The sequence below is a fragment of the Hyperolius riggenbachi genome, chromosome 9 (assembly GCF_040937935.1).
Source record: "Hyperolius riggenbachi isolate aHypRig1 chromosome 9, aHypRig1.pri, whole genome shotgun sequence".
Taxonomy (NCBI): domain Eukaryota; kingdom Metazoa; phylum Chordata; class Amphibia; order Anura; family Hyperoliidae; genus Hyperolius; species Hyperolius riggenbachi.
The window spans coordinates 109,254,389-109,272,270 of NC_090654.1; the positions used below are offsets into that span (position 1 = coordinate 109,254,389).

General features: G+C 42.4%; 1 protein-coding gene across 26 annotated transcripts in view; it reads left to right on the plus strand.

Annotated features, from left to right (window-relative positions):
- The window catches only part of GPHN (gephyrin), a 468,752-nt gene that overhangs the window by 413,893 nt on the left and 36,977 nt on the right, over nucleotides 1–17,882 (plus strand). For all 26 annotated transcript variants that reach the window (XM_068253294.1, XM_068253293.1, XM_068253298.1 and 23 more), the window contains 6 exons: nucleotides 6,755–6,892; nucleotides 11,596–11,688; nucleotides 11,799–11,854; nucleotides 14,099–14,218; nucleotides 14,826–14,884; nucleotides 17,019–17,172. In XM_068253294.1, coding sequence (XP_068109395.1) covers nucleotides 6,755–6,892; nucleotides 11,596–11,688; nucleotides 11,799–11,854; nucleotides 14,099–14,218; nucleotides 14,826–14,884; nucleotides 17,019–17,172 — 620 coding nt within the window. The remainder of the gene's footprint in view (nucleotides 1–6,754; nucleotides 6,893–11,595; nucleotides 11,689–11,798; nucleotides 11,855–14,098; nucleotides 14,219–14,825; nucleotides 14,885–17,018; nucleotides 17,173–17,882) is intronic.

Here is a 17,882-nt window from a genome sequence, read left to right on the forward strand (position 1 = left end):
AAAAGTTCATGAAGCCGCAAATCTGTCAAGAAAGACATTGAAAAAAAAAAACCAAACAGAAGCCCACCACCTCCTTGCAGCATGATCAGTAGTACAATGCACGGTAAAGGCCCAATAGAGGTACCAACTACAAGAAGAGCAACACAATTAACCCATTCTCGTTCCGTCGTTTTCAATTGAGCAATGTTCACCTCCCATTCATTAGCCTATAACTTTATCACTACTTATCACAATAAACTGATCTATATCTTGTTTTTTCCGCCACCAATTAAGCTTTCTTTGGGGGGGTACATTTTGCTAAGAGCCACTTTACTGTAAATGCATTTTAACAGGAAGAATAAGAAAAAAACTGAAAAAATTCATTATTTCTCAGTTTTCAGCCATTATAGTTTTAAAATGATACATGCCTCCATAATTAAAATTCACGTATTGTATTTGCCCAAATGCCCTGGTTATTACACCGTTAAAATTATGTCCCTATCACAATGTATGGCGACAATATTTTATTTGGAAATGAAGGTGCATTTTTTCCGTTTTGCATCCATCACTATTTACAAGTTTAAAATAAAAAAAAAATATAGAAATATTTAATCTTTACATTGATATTTAAACAATTTAGACCCTTAGGTAAATATTTACATGTTTTTTTTTATTGTAATGTTTTGTTTTGTTTCTTTTTATATTAAACATTTTATTTGGGTAGTTTTGGGAGGGTGGGATGTAAACAATAGGTTTATAATGTAAATGTGTGTTTATTTTTTATTTTTTTTTACTTTTAGTTGTAGTATTACTTTTTGGCCACAAGTTGGCGGCCATGAGTTTGTTTACATGACGTCACTCTAAGGGTAACATACGCTTAGAGAGACGCATGGGGGACGCTACAGCCAGAAAAAGCGAAGCTTCCGAGAGAAGGTGTCGCTTTTTCAGCGGGGGAGAGAAATCAGTGATCAGGCACCATAGCCCAATTCACTGATTACCTGGCTAACGAACAGCGGGCCGGGAGCGCGCGTGCACCCGCGCGATCGGCCGTGGGAGCGCATGATTCCTGGACGTAGTACATGCACCGTTGGGGAGTCATGAGGACAGGTTTGAGAAACACTGATCTAGAGTTTAGTGGGGATGAGACACTGGGGGAGTAGACAAAGGGGTTAGGGCTTGTCAAATATGCTTTCCCGGTTGAACGCCCATTCATTTTCAAGTACCATTGTATACTACTCATGTGTATTACATTTCACGTATACTCAGTAGCACAAAGCCTCTACTGCATGGCTTTTTCCTCAGTGCAAAAGACTTTGTACTATTGGGGATGTGCAGACTGCGCTCACAAATGGGTTGTAGAGCCACGTTCATACACAATTGGGAGTGTGGCCATGAAGGTGAAGGAGGTCAGTAGTAGTGGACTCGTGTAAGCTCTAGGAAGCGTCTGGAGCATCCATAGGCTTTCCACTACTTAGGTAATCATCTTACAAACTTTTTCTCCTTTCAGGTTTACTTTAAAGGGAACCTTAACTGAACGGGGGGTAAAGAGTTTCACTTACCTGAGGCTATTACCAGCCCCCTGCAGCAGTCCTGTGCCCTCGGAGCCGCTCTGGAATCCTCCGGTCCCCCGCTGTCACTTAGTTTCGTTTTTGACGGCTCACCAGTCGGCCGGCCGCCATGCGTATTATTGGACGCATTCCCTACTGCAATTAGCGCTGTTGCGGACCGCAACGCGTACAAAAATACAAAAAATCTACGCGTGCGGAATGCAGCAACGCGTATTTTTGTACGCGTTGCGGTCCGCAACAGCGCTAATTGCAGTAGGGAATGCATCCAATAATACACATGGCGGCCGGCCGACTGGTGAGTCGTCAAAAACGAAACTAAGTGACAGCGGGGGACCGGAGGATTCCAGAGCGGCTCCGAGGGCACAGGACTGCTGCAGGGGGCTGGTAATAGCCTCAGGTAAGTGAAACTCTTTACCCCCCGTTCAGTTAAGGTTCCCTTTAATATTGGTCATTTACTTGGAATACACTTTCCTTGGTCAATATTAGATAAGATTTCAACCAAACTTTGGTCTAATATCACTCACTGGATACAGAAACAAAAAGAAGGCAAGAACCCTCAGTGTAAACCTGCTTCCCTTCCCTCCAGTGGGCAGTAAGTAAAAAAATGCATATCACACAGTAAGGCCCGGTTCACACTTGCGGTGGCCCTCCGGAATCGCCGTGCCGGAGCCGCACCGCCTGCAGAACGGACGGAACGGACGCACGGCATAGCAATTAAAGCCTATGCGTCCGTTCACATGGGTCCGTTCTGCAGAACCGGAGCCGGACCGGATCCGGGCCGGATCCGGACTCCGGCCTCCGTTCCAACATGCGCTATTTTTTCATCCGGCCCCTCCGGCAGCCGTATCCGGGGCGGAGCCGGACTGCACCATCCGGCCAATACAAACAAATGGGAACCGGAGGCCGCACAACACACTGGCTGAGAAATCCGGATGTTCTACCCCACTTCCTATGCGGATTTTTGCGGCGATATTGGCTGGGGACACATGGGCAAGCATTTTGGAGTGGAGCAGCACGAGCTGGAGGTGTTGGCAGGATGTTGGCAGCATGTCGGAGGTGGAGGTGAGTGCTAAACAGCAGAGGGCCTGATTCCACAGGTCCCCCTTCTGCTGACCTCCCAGACCCCAACATTTTTTTTTTTTTTTAACGTTAACTTTGCCAAACGGATCCGGATCGCATCCTGATTACCACCTGATGCAACCTGACCGGATCCGGATCGGATCCGGATCAGAACCGTACGGTTCCGATCCGGATCCGGTCCGGATCCGGTCAGGTCATCCGGTCGGTTTGGCAAACAACCGCTAATGTGAACCGGGCCTAAGGTTTATTTGGAGTTTAATGGAGTAAATAATGATACAACATATAGTAACATTTTTTTAACCACTTTGCACATAGACCCGTTTTTCCCTTATGAATTAGAGCGGTTGTTACATTTTAGCTATGCCCCTATTTAATCAGTAATAACTTTATCACTACTTATGACACCTTAGTGATGTATGATCTTTGTTTCAGGAGAAACTAGACTTTCTCTGCATGCTACTTCTCCTCAGGAATTATTGTATTTCCTATGTATTTTAAACAGAAAAGAAGAGAAAAATTTAAATAAAACATTTTCTTAGTTTTCATCTATTTTAAAATAAAAAGTGTTCCTGTAGATAATAAACACTTATTAAATTGAGCTATTTATTATATAACTTAAATGTTGCTGTTCAATTTTGAAAATGAGGTATATTTTATTGCGTTATGTAGTGTAGCTTTTTTAACTTAGTATTGCAATGACAATAAAAACATGTATACACACACACACACAAGTGCCATTAGAGAATCCTCACTACGATCAGGCTATATGGGGAGAGGAGGCAGGAGTGTCGGGAGACCAACTTGAGCAGTCTGACCAGGAGACTGTCAAAAACACTATGCCACTTTTTAGCATGGAAAACGATAAGTGCAATAACGGAATAAATTTGTGATTTTATTATACTTGTCCTATGAACTGTTTTCTGCCTTGAGGTAAAATTTTAAGAGTTGCTGCATATGAAGCAGTCTATTGATTGAATAATCCCTCCCTGGGTTGCTCGTGAGGTGAGGGAAGCCCATTGAATGCCCCACAAGTCCATAAGACCATTGTAATGGTGGTCCAACAGACTTGGTGAGTCAATGACCAAAGGGTGTTAGTGAAGCAATTGTTATCAGCCAAGAGAGCGCTGATTGAGAAGCTTTTATTTGCAGTTAACAGAGGTCACCCTCTACCTATATCTTAAGTGCATTGGTTGTCAGCGAGTCAAGGACGTGTTTTGGACTTGTTCAACATATTCCTCTTTTGGGGCTGGTGCACACTACAAGAGCTTTTCTAAGCGCTTTGGGATTTTAAAAGCTCTTGCTAATGTTATCCTATGTGTGTGTTCACACTGGAGGGATGCGATTTTGTAAAGATCCCTCATAGCATTGCATAAGCAAGAGCTTTTAAAATTTCTAGCATTTAAAAAGCTCTTGTAGTGTGCACCAGCCCTAAACGTGGACATGCGGTGGGGTTACCTGAGAAAAAATGTTAAATAAAGGCGGCCCTTTTATTATGCAAGAGTAGAGTGGCCACCTCTACCCCACCTGTGCCAAATGCTAACAAGTACCCGGCCGCTGCATGGGGCAGCAGACTCCCGCTTGAAAGGAACCATATTATGTTCCTCACAAGTAGTAGTGCTTCAAATTTACACCTGCGACAGACTGCTTTTTATTTTAACCACTTTACCCCCACGCGTACGTATTTCTCCGCCCCTTTTTTCCCTCCTAAAAAACCAGGGACGGAGAAATCCGTACCTTCCGCGCTACCGCCGCTGTCCGCGCTCCCGCCGCTCGTGCGTGCGCACCCGCCGCTCGTGCACGCCGCCACCCGCTCGCCCGGAGATCAATGAACGGGAAAATCCATTCCCGTTCGTTGATCTAAGCCCCCGCAATGATCTGCTGCTTCTTTCAGAAACAGCGAGATCATTGCGAGTCTCCCAGCCTCCTACTGCTTCCTGTAAGCGTCCTTCCGGACGCTTACAGGTCGCATGTAAACAAACACTCTGTGGCCATCTTGTGGCCAAATAGTAAACTACACCCTAAAAGCATTTTACATATACAAACATTACATTTACACAATAAATTAACTCATTACCTCCCACACTCCCCAATTTTTATTTTTTTTTTGTAATTAAAAAAAAAATACAATAAAAAAAAACCATAAATAGTTACCTTAGGGACTGAACTTTTTAAATATTTATGTCAAGAGGGTATAACACTGTTACTTTATAAACTGCGGGCTTGTAATTAGGGATGGATGCAAAACTGAAAAAAATGCACCTTTATTTCCAAATAAAATATTGTCGCCAAACATTGTGATAGGGACATAATTTAAATGGTTTTATAACCGGGACAAATGGGTTAATACATTTCATGGGTTTTAATTACAGTAGCATGCTTTATTTAAAAACTATAATGGCCGAAAACTGAAAAATAATAATTTTTTCCCACATTTTTTCCTATTTCCCCATTAAAACACATTTAGAATAAAATAATTCTTGGCATAATGTCCCACCTAAAGAAAGCCTAATTGGTGGCAAAAAAAACAAGATATAGTTCATTTCATTGGGATAAGTAATAATAAAGTTATAGACGAATGAATGGAAGGAGCGCTGAAAGGTGAAAATTGCTCTGGTGGTCAGGGGGTAAAACCCCTCAGTGGTGAAGTGGTTAATAATATTACTTATGTTTATAAATTGCTGACATACAGCACTATGCAGGATACTTATATAATGCTTTGCGAATATTTGTACAGTATAGTGCTTTTCTCCTGCTCTTAAGAGCTGCAACCACAAATAACACTCTCAGCAGGCTACCTTGGAGTATTAATGGAGCCTTAGCCAAGGACTCTTTACTGGTTAAGCACTACCTTCAGCCAGGATTCAAAGTCTGGTCGGCTAAGTCAAGTGGTGGCCTTTACCAGTATACTATCCAGTCACATCTAGTTCATTATCTAATATTCCTATGATACTCCAGGGCTAATTTTGTTGTCCCTGCAAATCCCTTAAGTCACATAGCTTTTTTCCCCTTAGCCATGTGTTTATGGTACACCCTTCTTTCTAAATGGGATGTTGAGCAGATTACTTTGCTCCCTAAAGCAGGGATCCTCATTCTGTGAGTAAAACGAGGGATTTGAGGAGTTGAGAGCCACTATTTCTTTTAGGGAAGATGGGGTGGGAGAAAGAGAAAAGGGCATAATGTCCCACATCCCAAAAACATACAGATAAGTTAATTGGCTTCCCCCAAATTGGCCCTACAATATATACACTACACGATATAGACATATGACTATAGTAGGGACTAGATTGTGAGCCCCTCTGAGGGACAGTTAGTGACTAGACTATATACTCTGTACAGCACTGCGGAAGATGTCGGCGCTATATAAATACTAAATAATAATAACGTGCTTGTCATAACATTAGTCAAAACTTGCCTTCCAGTTTGTTAGTCAGTCACATGTTTCACCAGAGTCTGTCAGCAGAAGTACTACTATTGTAAATCAAGGTGAGGAGGTAACAACCTCTGAACATAGCTTGCATGAGAGAGACAAAGCATCATAAATATGTGTGTATATTGTTGCCGACCCTGTTTGTATATCTGCAGTGTACGACACCTGAACATCTCTGAGAGACTCTTAGCTGTTCTTGTAATTTCTTATGCTTATTAAATATTCTAACTTTCTCCCAATCTTCGCTTTCTGCTGTGAATGTCGGGACCCCTGTGGTAATCTAAATAGTCATAGATCTTCAGCATACCAGTAATATGCAGTTTACATTTAGACAAAACTATGTTGAGAGAAAATTGTAGCATGACACTGCTGATCTTGTTTTCGAAAATGGTTTATAGTCAATGCTTTTCCGTTCTATTCAGTATGGAGTACAGATGTGCAGGTTGGGCACTTTGACTTCACCAGCTACTTATTGTTTAAAGTAAATGACTCAGAAAGTACTGATGCCAGAATTAGCAAAATAATAAGCATTCTCTAAACGCAGCTGCAAAAGCAGCTCTACATGTTTTCTTAGTATAGATTTAACTTTGATATATTGCAAGTTTGGGATATGTTTTCCTTATGCGTGTTTCAATGCTGAATATGTGTAGATTTTGTTTGTTTAGTTTTCATGTGTTGAATTTTATTTAATGTTTTCCAGGTCATAGTGCCGTTGATATCACTAAGGTAGCAAGAAGACACCGGATGTCTCCATTCCCACTAACATCTATGGATAAAGCCTTTATTACAGTCCTGGAGATGACTCCAGTTCTTGGGACTGAAATCATAAATTACAGAGGTATGTTGCCTATATTTCTATAGATATATAAGTAAATATACATACATATTTTACCGTTTGGTGTAAACACTTAAAATGCTACCAAAAACACCTAGCATAGCTAATGCTGATAATGAAAAGGAAGGGTCGTTCTGAGTGCCCCTTCCTTTTTGTGTATTCTCTTTCAGTGGTGTTTATTAGGGAGCAGCCGAGCATCATAAAGGTGGCCAGATCGCACCCAGGAGTAATACCACTAACCCACAACGTTTTGGACTTAATGCTGATAATGTCAGCGCTGCCCTCTAACTCTCAAGCTTCGTACACATGTACCAGGCATGTCGCCCAGCCGGATTAGTACTTGATCCCTTGGGTGACTCTGCAGGGAGGAGGCTGCAGAGATGCGTTTTTGTGTGTTGCTATGCGGACGAAGGGGAGGGCGATGAAGTAGCACTTGTGTAAGACACGTGGGGATGGGGTGAGTGGGGAGAACAATGGCCTTGGCCATCGCTTTGCTGGATTTATCCTCCAGGCGGATCCCAGGCTTGGTGGCGGTGGAGGTCAGGGGCTTCTGTACACTCACTGGATTCTCTGCCTCAGTTGCGATTCATCTAGCATGTGTACAGGGCTTTACTTTCTCAAGCCGTTGATTTGCATAGGTAATGTATGCAGGCTCCTCCTGCTGCTATCTGTCCCCACCCCACCGAGCTATGACCATGACCCAACTTTCTATTTCCAGCAGTGCTGGCTTCCTTTTATACGTAGCACATGTGCATGTACAAATTTTGTTTCACAGTCTTATCTTAGCTGGGGTGAAAAACTAGTACCAGGGAGGAGGAGGAAAGGCATACATTTGACAAATGATTAGTATTAGCCCTGCTAATTTTCCAGGAATTTTATAAGGCTTTAAAGTATAGCTCTACTTTACTTACCGCATTTTTCAGGCTATAAGACACTCCAGACCATAAGATGCACCTAGGTTTAGAGGACAAAAAATAGGGAAAAAATATATACTAAACCTGGGTGTATTCATGGTGCAGGGGCGTCTTGTGGACTGCATTGCTCTCCCTCTTATTACAGTCTAATGTCCCCAACTCCCCGGGCCAGAACTCGCATAGGAAACACTGTCAGCTGGAAGCACCAAGCTGCCCAAGCCCTGACCTTACCACTCCGTGTGGTCTCTCCTGCAGGCAGCTTCAGTGTAATCCAATATCTCTAAGTGTGGTGAAGCCTGTCATGCATGCTGGGGGATCGTGCTGCAAATGTCTCTCTCTCTCTTCCTCTGATCTGATGCAGCCCTGTTTTCGTGCTGTCTCCGTGCTGCACACAGTGCTCCTACTACTTCCTCCACACTGTAGTCATGTGTCTCGGCAGGACTCAGTATGGTGGCCTGTAGTAATCAAATAAGGCAAAGAGTGTGCTCTCTGTATACATGGGTGTAACAATAGGGGATGCAGCCCCTGCTCTCGCCCGGGCCCCCCCCCCCCCCCCTGGGGCCTGCTCAGAGCCGTTTTTGGGGGCTGGAGGGGTCGCAGCATGAGGGGAGAGCTTGGTAGCACGTCGGTGGAGAGGGGGGGATGGTCCCCCCCTCCCCACCGACATGCTGCCAAGCTCTCCCCTCATGCTGCGACCCCTCCAGCCTCCAAAAACGGCCCTGAGCGGGGCGAGGGGAGGCGGGGCCTGCTCAGAATTTCTGCAAGGGGTCCGGCGATTGCTAGTTATGCCCCTTTCTGTATACATTTTTATTAATTACATGATTGTAGTGTGGAGGAAGTAGTTGGAGGACACCTGTGTGCAGAACAGACACAGGGATGCATCAGTTCTGAGGAGGAGAGAGGAGGCATTTACTGCAAGGTCCCCCAACACTGCATCAGGTCAAAGGAGGAGAGAGACTTTTGCAGCACAATGCATGGCATGCAGAAAAGGCTTCAGCACTCGCAGCATCATACTGTGGCCGCAGACGGTGGAAGAGTCTGCAGCTGGCTATGTAAGCTGCAGCTGCGCTTACTGGAACATTGTGTGACCCGTACATTCACACTATAAGACACACTGGCTTTTCCGTCTTGTAGTCCGAAAAATATGGTAAGTATTAAGAGTATTTTTAAAAGTATTGATATACCGACATACTTGTAGTTATTCTGTTGTTTCTACAAGCCAGTGCCATAAAGCTTGTTTCGCATGGATTTTCAGCTATTACTGTAATGGGAGTGATGTTTTCCAGTTGCACATAAGCAGCACACAGCAGCAAGAGGGCAGAACTGGCAGGCAGAAACTTGCCTATGGCAGTGGAACTGAGAGCTGTGCCTGATTAACTTACACTGGGTCCGATAGCACAAATCTGGAGTATAGCTTTACAGTATAGAGAGGCACACGGAGTAAATGTGGCACAACATCCACCTCATACGCCATTAAGTATCACATAAAATAAGATAAAAAGGCCGATCAGTATTTGAACTCAACTCTTTTAACACCTGGGGATGCCACCTAGGCCCTATTTCTTATATATGTTACGGCCAGAACCCGAAGTTTGGCCAGAACTAGAAGTGGCCGGCCACTTCGGGTTCTGGCCGGCCAATGCGCGAACTGGCCGCTGCGCTGCGGCCAATGTGAGAAATGAAACAATTCCTGTAAGGTTTAATGTGATGTTGTGGCCGCAGCGCAGCGGGGGGCAAAAAATGTATCACACATCTTTACTTTATTCAATGGCATTAAGCCGCCCGGCTTTTTCCTCTGCCTCTCTCTCCTCCCCCCCCCCCCGCCTCTCTCTCCCCCCTTCTCTTATGGGCACAGCCGGGCGGGGACACGCGTGTCCAGGAGAGTCGTTCCTCGCGGCAGGAGAGCAGAGCGGGGAGGCTGCAGACATTGCTTCTGCCAGCACCCGCTCTGCAAGAACGGCAGGATTCCCCTGCCGCGACGAACGACTCCGGAGGGACACGCGTGTCCCCGCCCGGCTGTGCCCATAAAGAGAAGGAGAGAGAGAGGCGGGGGGGGGGGGGAGGAGAGAGAGGCAGAGGAAAAAGCCGGGCGGCTTAATGCCATTGAATAAAGTAAAGATGTGTGATACATTTTTTGCCCCCCGCTGCGCTGCGGCCACAACATCACATTAAACCTTACAGGAATTGTTTCATTTCTCACATTGGCCGCAGCGCAGCGGCCAGTTCGCGCATTGGCCGGCCAGAACCCGAAGTGGCCGGCCACTTCTAGTTCTGGCCAAACTTCGGGTTCTGGCCGTAACATATATATCGATCTTATTTGCCTGCACTCCTTCCTGTGTTAAGTCTCATCATGATAGACTGAGAGCACTATGAAACAAAAGTATCTTCTTGCATTCATTCATTCATTCATTCATTCATTCATTCATTCATTCAATATATCAGCCTTAATGTGATCACAATCAATTTACCTGCTCTGTTTTCCTTTTTGAATTGATATACTTGTAAAACTTTTAGATTTTAACTTCATTTTAATTTTTTCTAGTCTGATCACCTCTTTACAGTCTGTTATACTCCTTAAAATTTTATTAAAATGGACACAGACCCTTCATGCCTTAGGGCTGTAAATGCATTCCATTTATGCTTAATAAGGATGCTAGGAGAATTCAGTCGGAATGCCTATCTCTGAGTTTCCAATCGGAAATTTGCTTTCCAAAGCGGTAATTAGAAATCGTGACTTGGAAATCAGCTGGAATGCCAGATTACCGCAACTTGGAAATTTTAGGCCAAGCACAAAACTCTTAAGCATTGACCAATTCGAGAATGTAGAATTTTTCAGTGGAAATCATATTTTTGTGGTAATTTTAGACCAATCACTACTATTGAGTTTTTCTGGGGCCTGTGATTGGTTTAAGATTTCAGTGGTTTTCGATTTCTGCGGTTAAGTTTTGCATTCTTTGATTGGTCCAATACTACTGAATACAGGTAGTCCCCGTAATACAAATGCCCCGATCCTGTCACAGTGATGTCATTTCCACCTGGTGGAAGTTTGAAGAAGCGGCTTTCAAACTTCCCCCAAGTGCCGGCGCGTCTCCTGTGGCAGTGCTGGACTTACCTCCGAACTGAGTCTAATGTGGTCCGTTCTCCTCTCTCATAAAACCATACACATCTCATAATTAAGAGTCAACCATCTCTGCAGATGTGTAGGACACCACCTTCCCATGGAATTATTGCATCTTTGCAGTATACTCAACAAGACATATGAGGTGCAAGGTGATGGAATATGTTGTTAACACTTGTCTGTTTGCAATGGATCCATTTATTACACTATGGCCAGCGAAGTGCAAAGCCCCGACCTGCACAATTTTTCTAGACAAGCGGATGCATTTCCCATAGATGCCTATGATGGAAATGCATCCTCCTCCAGACCCAAATGGACCCCAACAGACCATCAGAGCAGTTACTGCACGGTCTGCTCCAGCTAGCCATTGGAGAACCAACTTAAGTGTGAACTGCTTTTCACAGACCTACGAACCAGTGAGAAACTGATAGAGGAGAATGTTGGGTATTTTTAACAAAAAAACCTGTTGCCATGGTTTCCAGTAGAGTTTGCTCAAAATATGTAACTGTTGCAGACAGAAGTTCAAAGATATTGAATTGAAAGATCATTTCCAGAATGGTGACATTTTGTTGAAAAGTCAATGGCATCCTTCATATTTCTCCAATACACCTTTTCTTTCATATCTTTATTACGTTAAAGCATTTAGTTTGCTCCAAAAATTGTTTTTTTCTCAGATGGCATGGGACGCGTCCTCGCCCAAGAGGTGTTCGCGAAAGACAATTTACCACCATTCCCAGCTTCTGTAAAGGATGGGTATGCAGTAAGAGGTAAATCGCTCTTTTGTACAGTCACGGTTGTAATATAGTTTTAGCCGAGATCTATGTTATTGTTTGTCTTTCCTGATAAATTATTTTTTTTAATGCAAATATTTTCACAGCTGCAGATGGCCCTGGAGATCGCTTCATCATAGGCGAGTCTCAAGCTGGTGAACAGGTGTGTTTTTTTTCTCTGCACAAATGTTTAATTTATACTAATTTCTCCAACTAAATCTGGATTTTATAGCAGCTGATAAGCTAATGAAAATTTGTAATGTATAATGAAGATTACTTTAAATGGCCAAAAGTATCTGGACACTCCATCTAATTAATGTTTTTCTTTACCCACTCACATAAATTACTAAAAAAAAAAAAAAAAAGTGCAAGTAATTAGGTGTACAGCCATGCATTTCCCATAGATACACAATTGCAGAATAATAGCACCTACCGTAATGCTGAGGGACTTTCAAGGTTACCCTGCCATAGGATGCTTCCTTTCCCAAAAAAAAGGGAACTGTGCTGAAAATATTACTGATAAATAAAATAGCTTATTTTTTTTTTTAAATTTAAATAAATTATTTAGTCAGTTCTTGCCCATTTACATTCTGTAATTTACTACAGATGGCAACTAGAGATGTGGCGAACATCTCTGGGGGTTTGACTACTTCCGGGTCGCTCTGACCCGGAGTAGTACGCCTGTGCTGCCCGGCGGAGTGCGTCCTAGATCACGCTCCTGTTGCCGGGCACTATCTGCGCATGAGCGTGACGTCGTTCATGACGTCGCGCACATGCGCAGAAAGTGCTCGGCAACAGGAGCCACATCTCTAATGGCAACATCTTTACTGTTGGCAGGTACATATCTGCAGAATGTTTGTGTACTGTGTGTTCTGAAGAACACACAATTTTCTTCTAGGTGATATTTTTAAATTATCAATAAAATGCCTTTTAAGCCACCAGAAAGTAAGAAAATACTCAAAATAATTTTGATCGTACTATTAACCTACCTTTTGGTACTTTTTTTAGTTGGAAAAGTGGCGGAAAGTTATTTTAAATCAAAGATGAAAAATTATCTCCTAGGAGAAAACTCTTCTGCATAGCTACACATGTCACATCAGTGGGAGTGCAGGGCTATATACCAGTATACAGCTATATAAGTTATAGGAAGTGTTTCTGATGTTGAAACCAGGCTAATTAGTGTAAAAGTGGGTATCCTGAACCATTTACTACATTGATTTTGTTCTATGGGCCATATGCAATTAACTTAAAGTACTAAAACATAGGTGAAAAAGTACTGTCAATAATATTTTGAGTATTTTTTTTAATTTATTTTTTTTTTTTTGCTTGATGGGGATTTAAAAGCCATTTGTTGACAAGTCTGAAAATATCACCTAGGAGAAAACTCAGGAGAAAAAACAAAAACAAAAAGAAAAAGTTAATTGCGTTTGGGCCCATGTCTCTACACTTGAACAGGTTGTGATAATTTGACATCACTATATGGGCCCCAATTATTCATTCTGGTACTTTAAAGAGAAAGAAATGTTTACCTAGTCTAATTTAGAGTCCTTTAAAACAACGTTGAGATTTATTAGACCACCAGCTATGAAAGAGGCCCCAATCAAACCAAATCATTGTTTTACCTATTTGTTTTGCATCTGCATGGAAGAAGATCTCCAAAAACATGTTTAAAAATTAATAGTAAGTGGCCTCACCAGAGGAGTCAAGTTAGTTATATCAGCAAGGGGCTCACCATCTCCTTGTTATAACTGAAAATAAATTGATGAGATAAACAATTGTATTTATCCTCCTACTCTTACAATGATTTGTTTAGATATCCCATGGTTTTATTTTATACTTAAACATTTACAAAATAGAATGCTTTATTGTCTCTGCACAATGGCACTTTATTACGCGTCCTAGGGTTAAAATACATGATCTATTTACTTTTTTTCTATCTCTCCCCTGCCCTCAGCAGTTTTATTCTGCCAGGAAAACTTGTATGACTGTACATTGCTTATCAGTGACATCTAGTCACCCGACAAGGAACTGGCAAGACAGAAGCTGTCACTTGCATGCCGGAAAATTAACTCTTTCCAGCAGCAAAAAAAAAAAGAAAACAGATTAACAGCCTGGTTATTAATGTTTTGCACTGTTCATACACATGTTTATCTTATCATGTCACATGTCCCCTTGAGTGCACTTTAAATGTTACCTCTCAAATAAAAACATAGAGTTGTGATGTTAATGTGTCCATATACATCTGGCTATCTAGTGTAAGTAAGGTTATTTAATACTGTTGTACAAATGCAGTGCCAATATCAAATGATGAAGTTATTAGAACGAGGTAGCAAATATTTCTGCTACTTCTGCTATTATAGATGCTCTCCATTTCCCTTTTTATTAACTTGTATATACTTCTTTTCAGCCAACTCAGACAGTAATGCCAGGCCAAGTCATGAGGGTAACAACTGGTGCTCCAATTCCTTGTGGTGCTGATGCAGTAGTCCAAGTGGAAGATACTGAGCTGATAAGAGAATCAGATGATGTAAGTACTTTTGCTTTGTCCTTGTCCTTAAGCTATGTATCCATCCTGATGCTTAACTATGTCATCTCAGGTTTTTTTTTTTAAATATCATGTTTGTACATTGGCTATGCCATTTTATATGTGTATTGTATGTGTTACTTTAAGAGCTAAGGCCACGCCCATTGTGGGCTGGCACTTAACTACTTATACCTGTGATGAATATGTGTATGCTGGCTATGATTAAGGAGCCTTGAGCTCCGATACGCGTCAGCCTTTTTGTTCTACTGATGTGCTAATAAATTGAAGGAAGTTTTTTACCCACCCATGGTGCAGCCGGATATCTTTCTTTGCCTACATTTGCTGCAAATGTAGTCTCTCACAATAACTATGTTTTAGGTCAGACATTTATAGTTACATGATTGGGGGTATTTTTTAAAATGTTGGCACATTCTTGGGGATTTCAACGTACTTTGATTAGACCAAAGGCATGGCTTTATTTATTATATTTAGTTAGAAAACTTCAGGTTAGCCCAGGGTGTTTCACATGTTTGGTTGTACATATTTGTATTATTTAGCCATGAATTTGATTGCATAAAGCTTTCAATCATTTAATCTATATACTTGACAGGGAACGGAAGAACTGGAAGTTCGTATATTGGTGCAAGCTCGTCCAGGCCAAGATATCAGGTGAGACTTCAAATATCAGGAGTTTTTATATTTTATAAGGGTAGCAAATATGGGTTATCTAGAACAGAGTTTCACAACTCAGTCCTCTAGCGCAGAGTTCCCCAACCTTGTCCTCAAGGCCCACCAACAGTACACGTTTTACACAAACCTGCACAGGTGGGGTAATTAGTGTTACAGCAAACCCATGTGGATTTCTACAAAACATGTACTGTTGGTGGGCCTTGAGGACAGGGTTGGGGAACACTGCTCTAGTACCCCCAACAGTGCTTGGTTTGTGGAAATCTGCAGAGGCAGTTAAGGCGGACCTGAACTCAGAACTTGCTCTCTGCTCTAGAAGATAAAAACGTTTTTGTTACAGCTGATACAAGTAATAAATCTGCAGTGTGTCTACTTTCTGTTTTCATGGAAGCAGACATAGGGTTAACCATTTAGCTGCTCTACCGAGGCAGCCAGCGGACACAGATATCAAATTACACTGGTGATTAGTCACAGATGAGGGGGAATTAGACAGGCTAAACTCTTTAAATACATACAGGGTGCATTTCTCTCTGTTTTCCTTCTGTCCTGTGCAAGAATTCAGGCCCACTTTAATGAGCTCTGCTGAGGCACTAATTACATCACATGTAAATGTTTGTGGTTTTCTGAAAGCATGCAGTGTTGGGTACTTGAGTTGTGACACTCAGATCTAGAACACACTGGAAACAGAATATAATGTCTAATGCAATATAAAGACAGAATTAAAATATCATTTGCCGTATGCTTCCACACATATTTTTAATACTTGGCATTAGTAAAAAGTTATCACAGACCATTATTTCATACCATTACCCCCAGTAACCCCATATTTCCCCTCTTTGACAGATTTTATGCCAGAGGTCCAGTAACCCAACATCAAACCCACATGCACTGCAATTGTCTTATAATGAAATACCCGAAGTGTTTAGGCTGCATTGTTCTGTTCATAGAATACTAACATAGGATGGGTGTGCCGTTACCCTTTGATGATGTCATTATTTCCTTTGATCTTTTTAAGGTTTCTACAAAGGCCTAATTTGGGCATCTACAAATTTTAAAAACATGTATTTAGAGAGCATTTCTTAATTTAAGCCAGACTAACTTATACCTGAGGGAAGCATTAGCCAATAGCCATGCACATACATTTCCGGGGATGCCTTCACTTCTTCACTCTCAAGAAAATGTCTATATAAAACAGTCTTATTTTTATTTTGGGCATACCATAATCTGATTATTATCAGATCAGCAAGTTCTATAAACTTGGTCACTCCCAGAGTGCACCTCAAAAAATCTGGAGATAGAGCCTTCTGTCATGCTGCCCCTACTCTTTGGAACTCCCTGCCACACCCAGTAAAGACAGCACCATCCCTGGAGCTATTCAAATCCAGACTGAAAAGCCACCTGTTAGCCTGCATTTCCCGATTTATAAAATTCTTCCTCTGTACCAGGATGGTCGGAGCCATGCTTATGCACTTTGAGTCCCATGGGAGGAAAGCGCTCTACAAATGTTATTTGTTGTTGTTGTTGTTGATTGAATGAGAACATTTTCAGACATCCTATGGCTACAATGTATGATGATGATGATGATTTGTATCTGTCAAGCATTAGGGAAGAACAAGAATTTACGAGAATTTTCTGTACATACTGTACAATTTGAACTGATGCCTTATTGACATTAGTACGATCTGTTAATCTACAGTGAATTTGTAAAAAAAAAAAACAGCCCCCAGGGGGTACTTACCTCGGGAGGGAGAAGCCTTTGGATCCTAATGAGGCCTCCCGCGCCCTCTTCACCCTCCGGGATCCAGTGCTGGCAGCCCTGGAAAAATCAGCCTCAATTTTTTTAATCATTTGACTTTGATTTATGATCATTTTGTCTAATCAATTTAACCAGTTTTGTGGAACTGATTTACAAGTATCTCATGAACCCATTATCCAGCAAAAATATTGCGAATTTTCCAGAGATGATTTTGCTCATCCCTGATTATTATAACATGGTGAATACTGACAAATAGAACAGCAGCCATATTTATTAGAAAATATTTATATTTTTCAGTTTTAATGCCCATGTGTGATAATATCCTGTGAACTTCTGAAATACTTCTGTACTGTTTTTCAGACCTATTGGCCATGATATTAAAAGAGGCGAATGTGTACTAGCAAAAGGAACGCACATGGGACCCTCAGAAATTGGTTTACTGGCAACTGTTGGTGTCACAGAAGTTGAAGTGCACAAGTTCCCAGTAGTTGCTGTTATGTCAACGGGAAATGAGGTCAGTGTAATTATAATTTTGCTTTTTTGTTTTTTTCTAAACTTGTTGAAACTGTTAAAAATAAAATGGCTGCAACAAGGACTAAATGAGCACTTTAACCACTTGAGAACTGCAGTGCTAAACCCGTCTAAAGACCTGGGCAATTTTAACTAAATGGGCCACTGCAGTTTTAAGGCATAGCTGCAGGCCCAGACAACTCAGCACACAAGTGATCCCCCCCCCCCTTTTCTCCCCACCAACAGAGCTCTCTGTGGTGGGGTCTGATTGCCCCATCTGTGTTTGTTTTTTATTTATGTAAATATTTGTGTTTATATTTTTATTAAAACTTCCTATTTGTTTCATTATACTCCACCCGCTCCCTCCCTCCCCCCAGCCAGCCAATGACTCCATCGGCTGTCATAGGCTTCAACCTATGAGAGCCGATCGCTCTCTTGTGTGATAGGGGGACAGCCATGTCACACGGCTTTCCCTTAGTACAGCGCTGCTGCCGATCGCAGCGCTGTACTCAGTAGAAAGATGGTTTCGCCATCTAACAGTCTCCCGATTGCCGCTCTGAGACTGAAGGCGGGGCGGAGCTCCACCCCCCAAGCAGGAGATGCACGCGCAGCCTGCGCGCGATCTCCTGCAACAGCCCCAGAACTTGACACCATTTGGCGTTAGGCAGTCCTGGGGATGCCGCCGCGGTCACACCCATGGGCGTTACCCGGTCT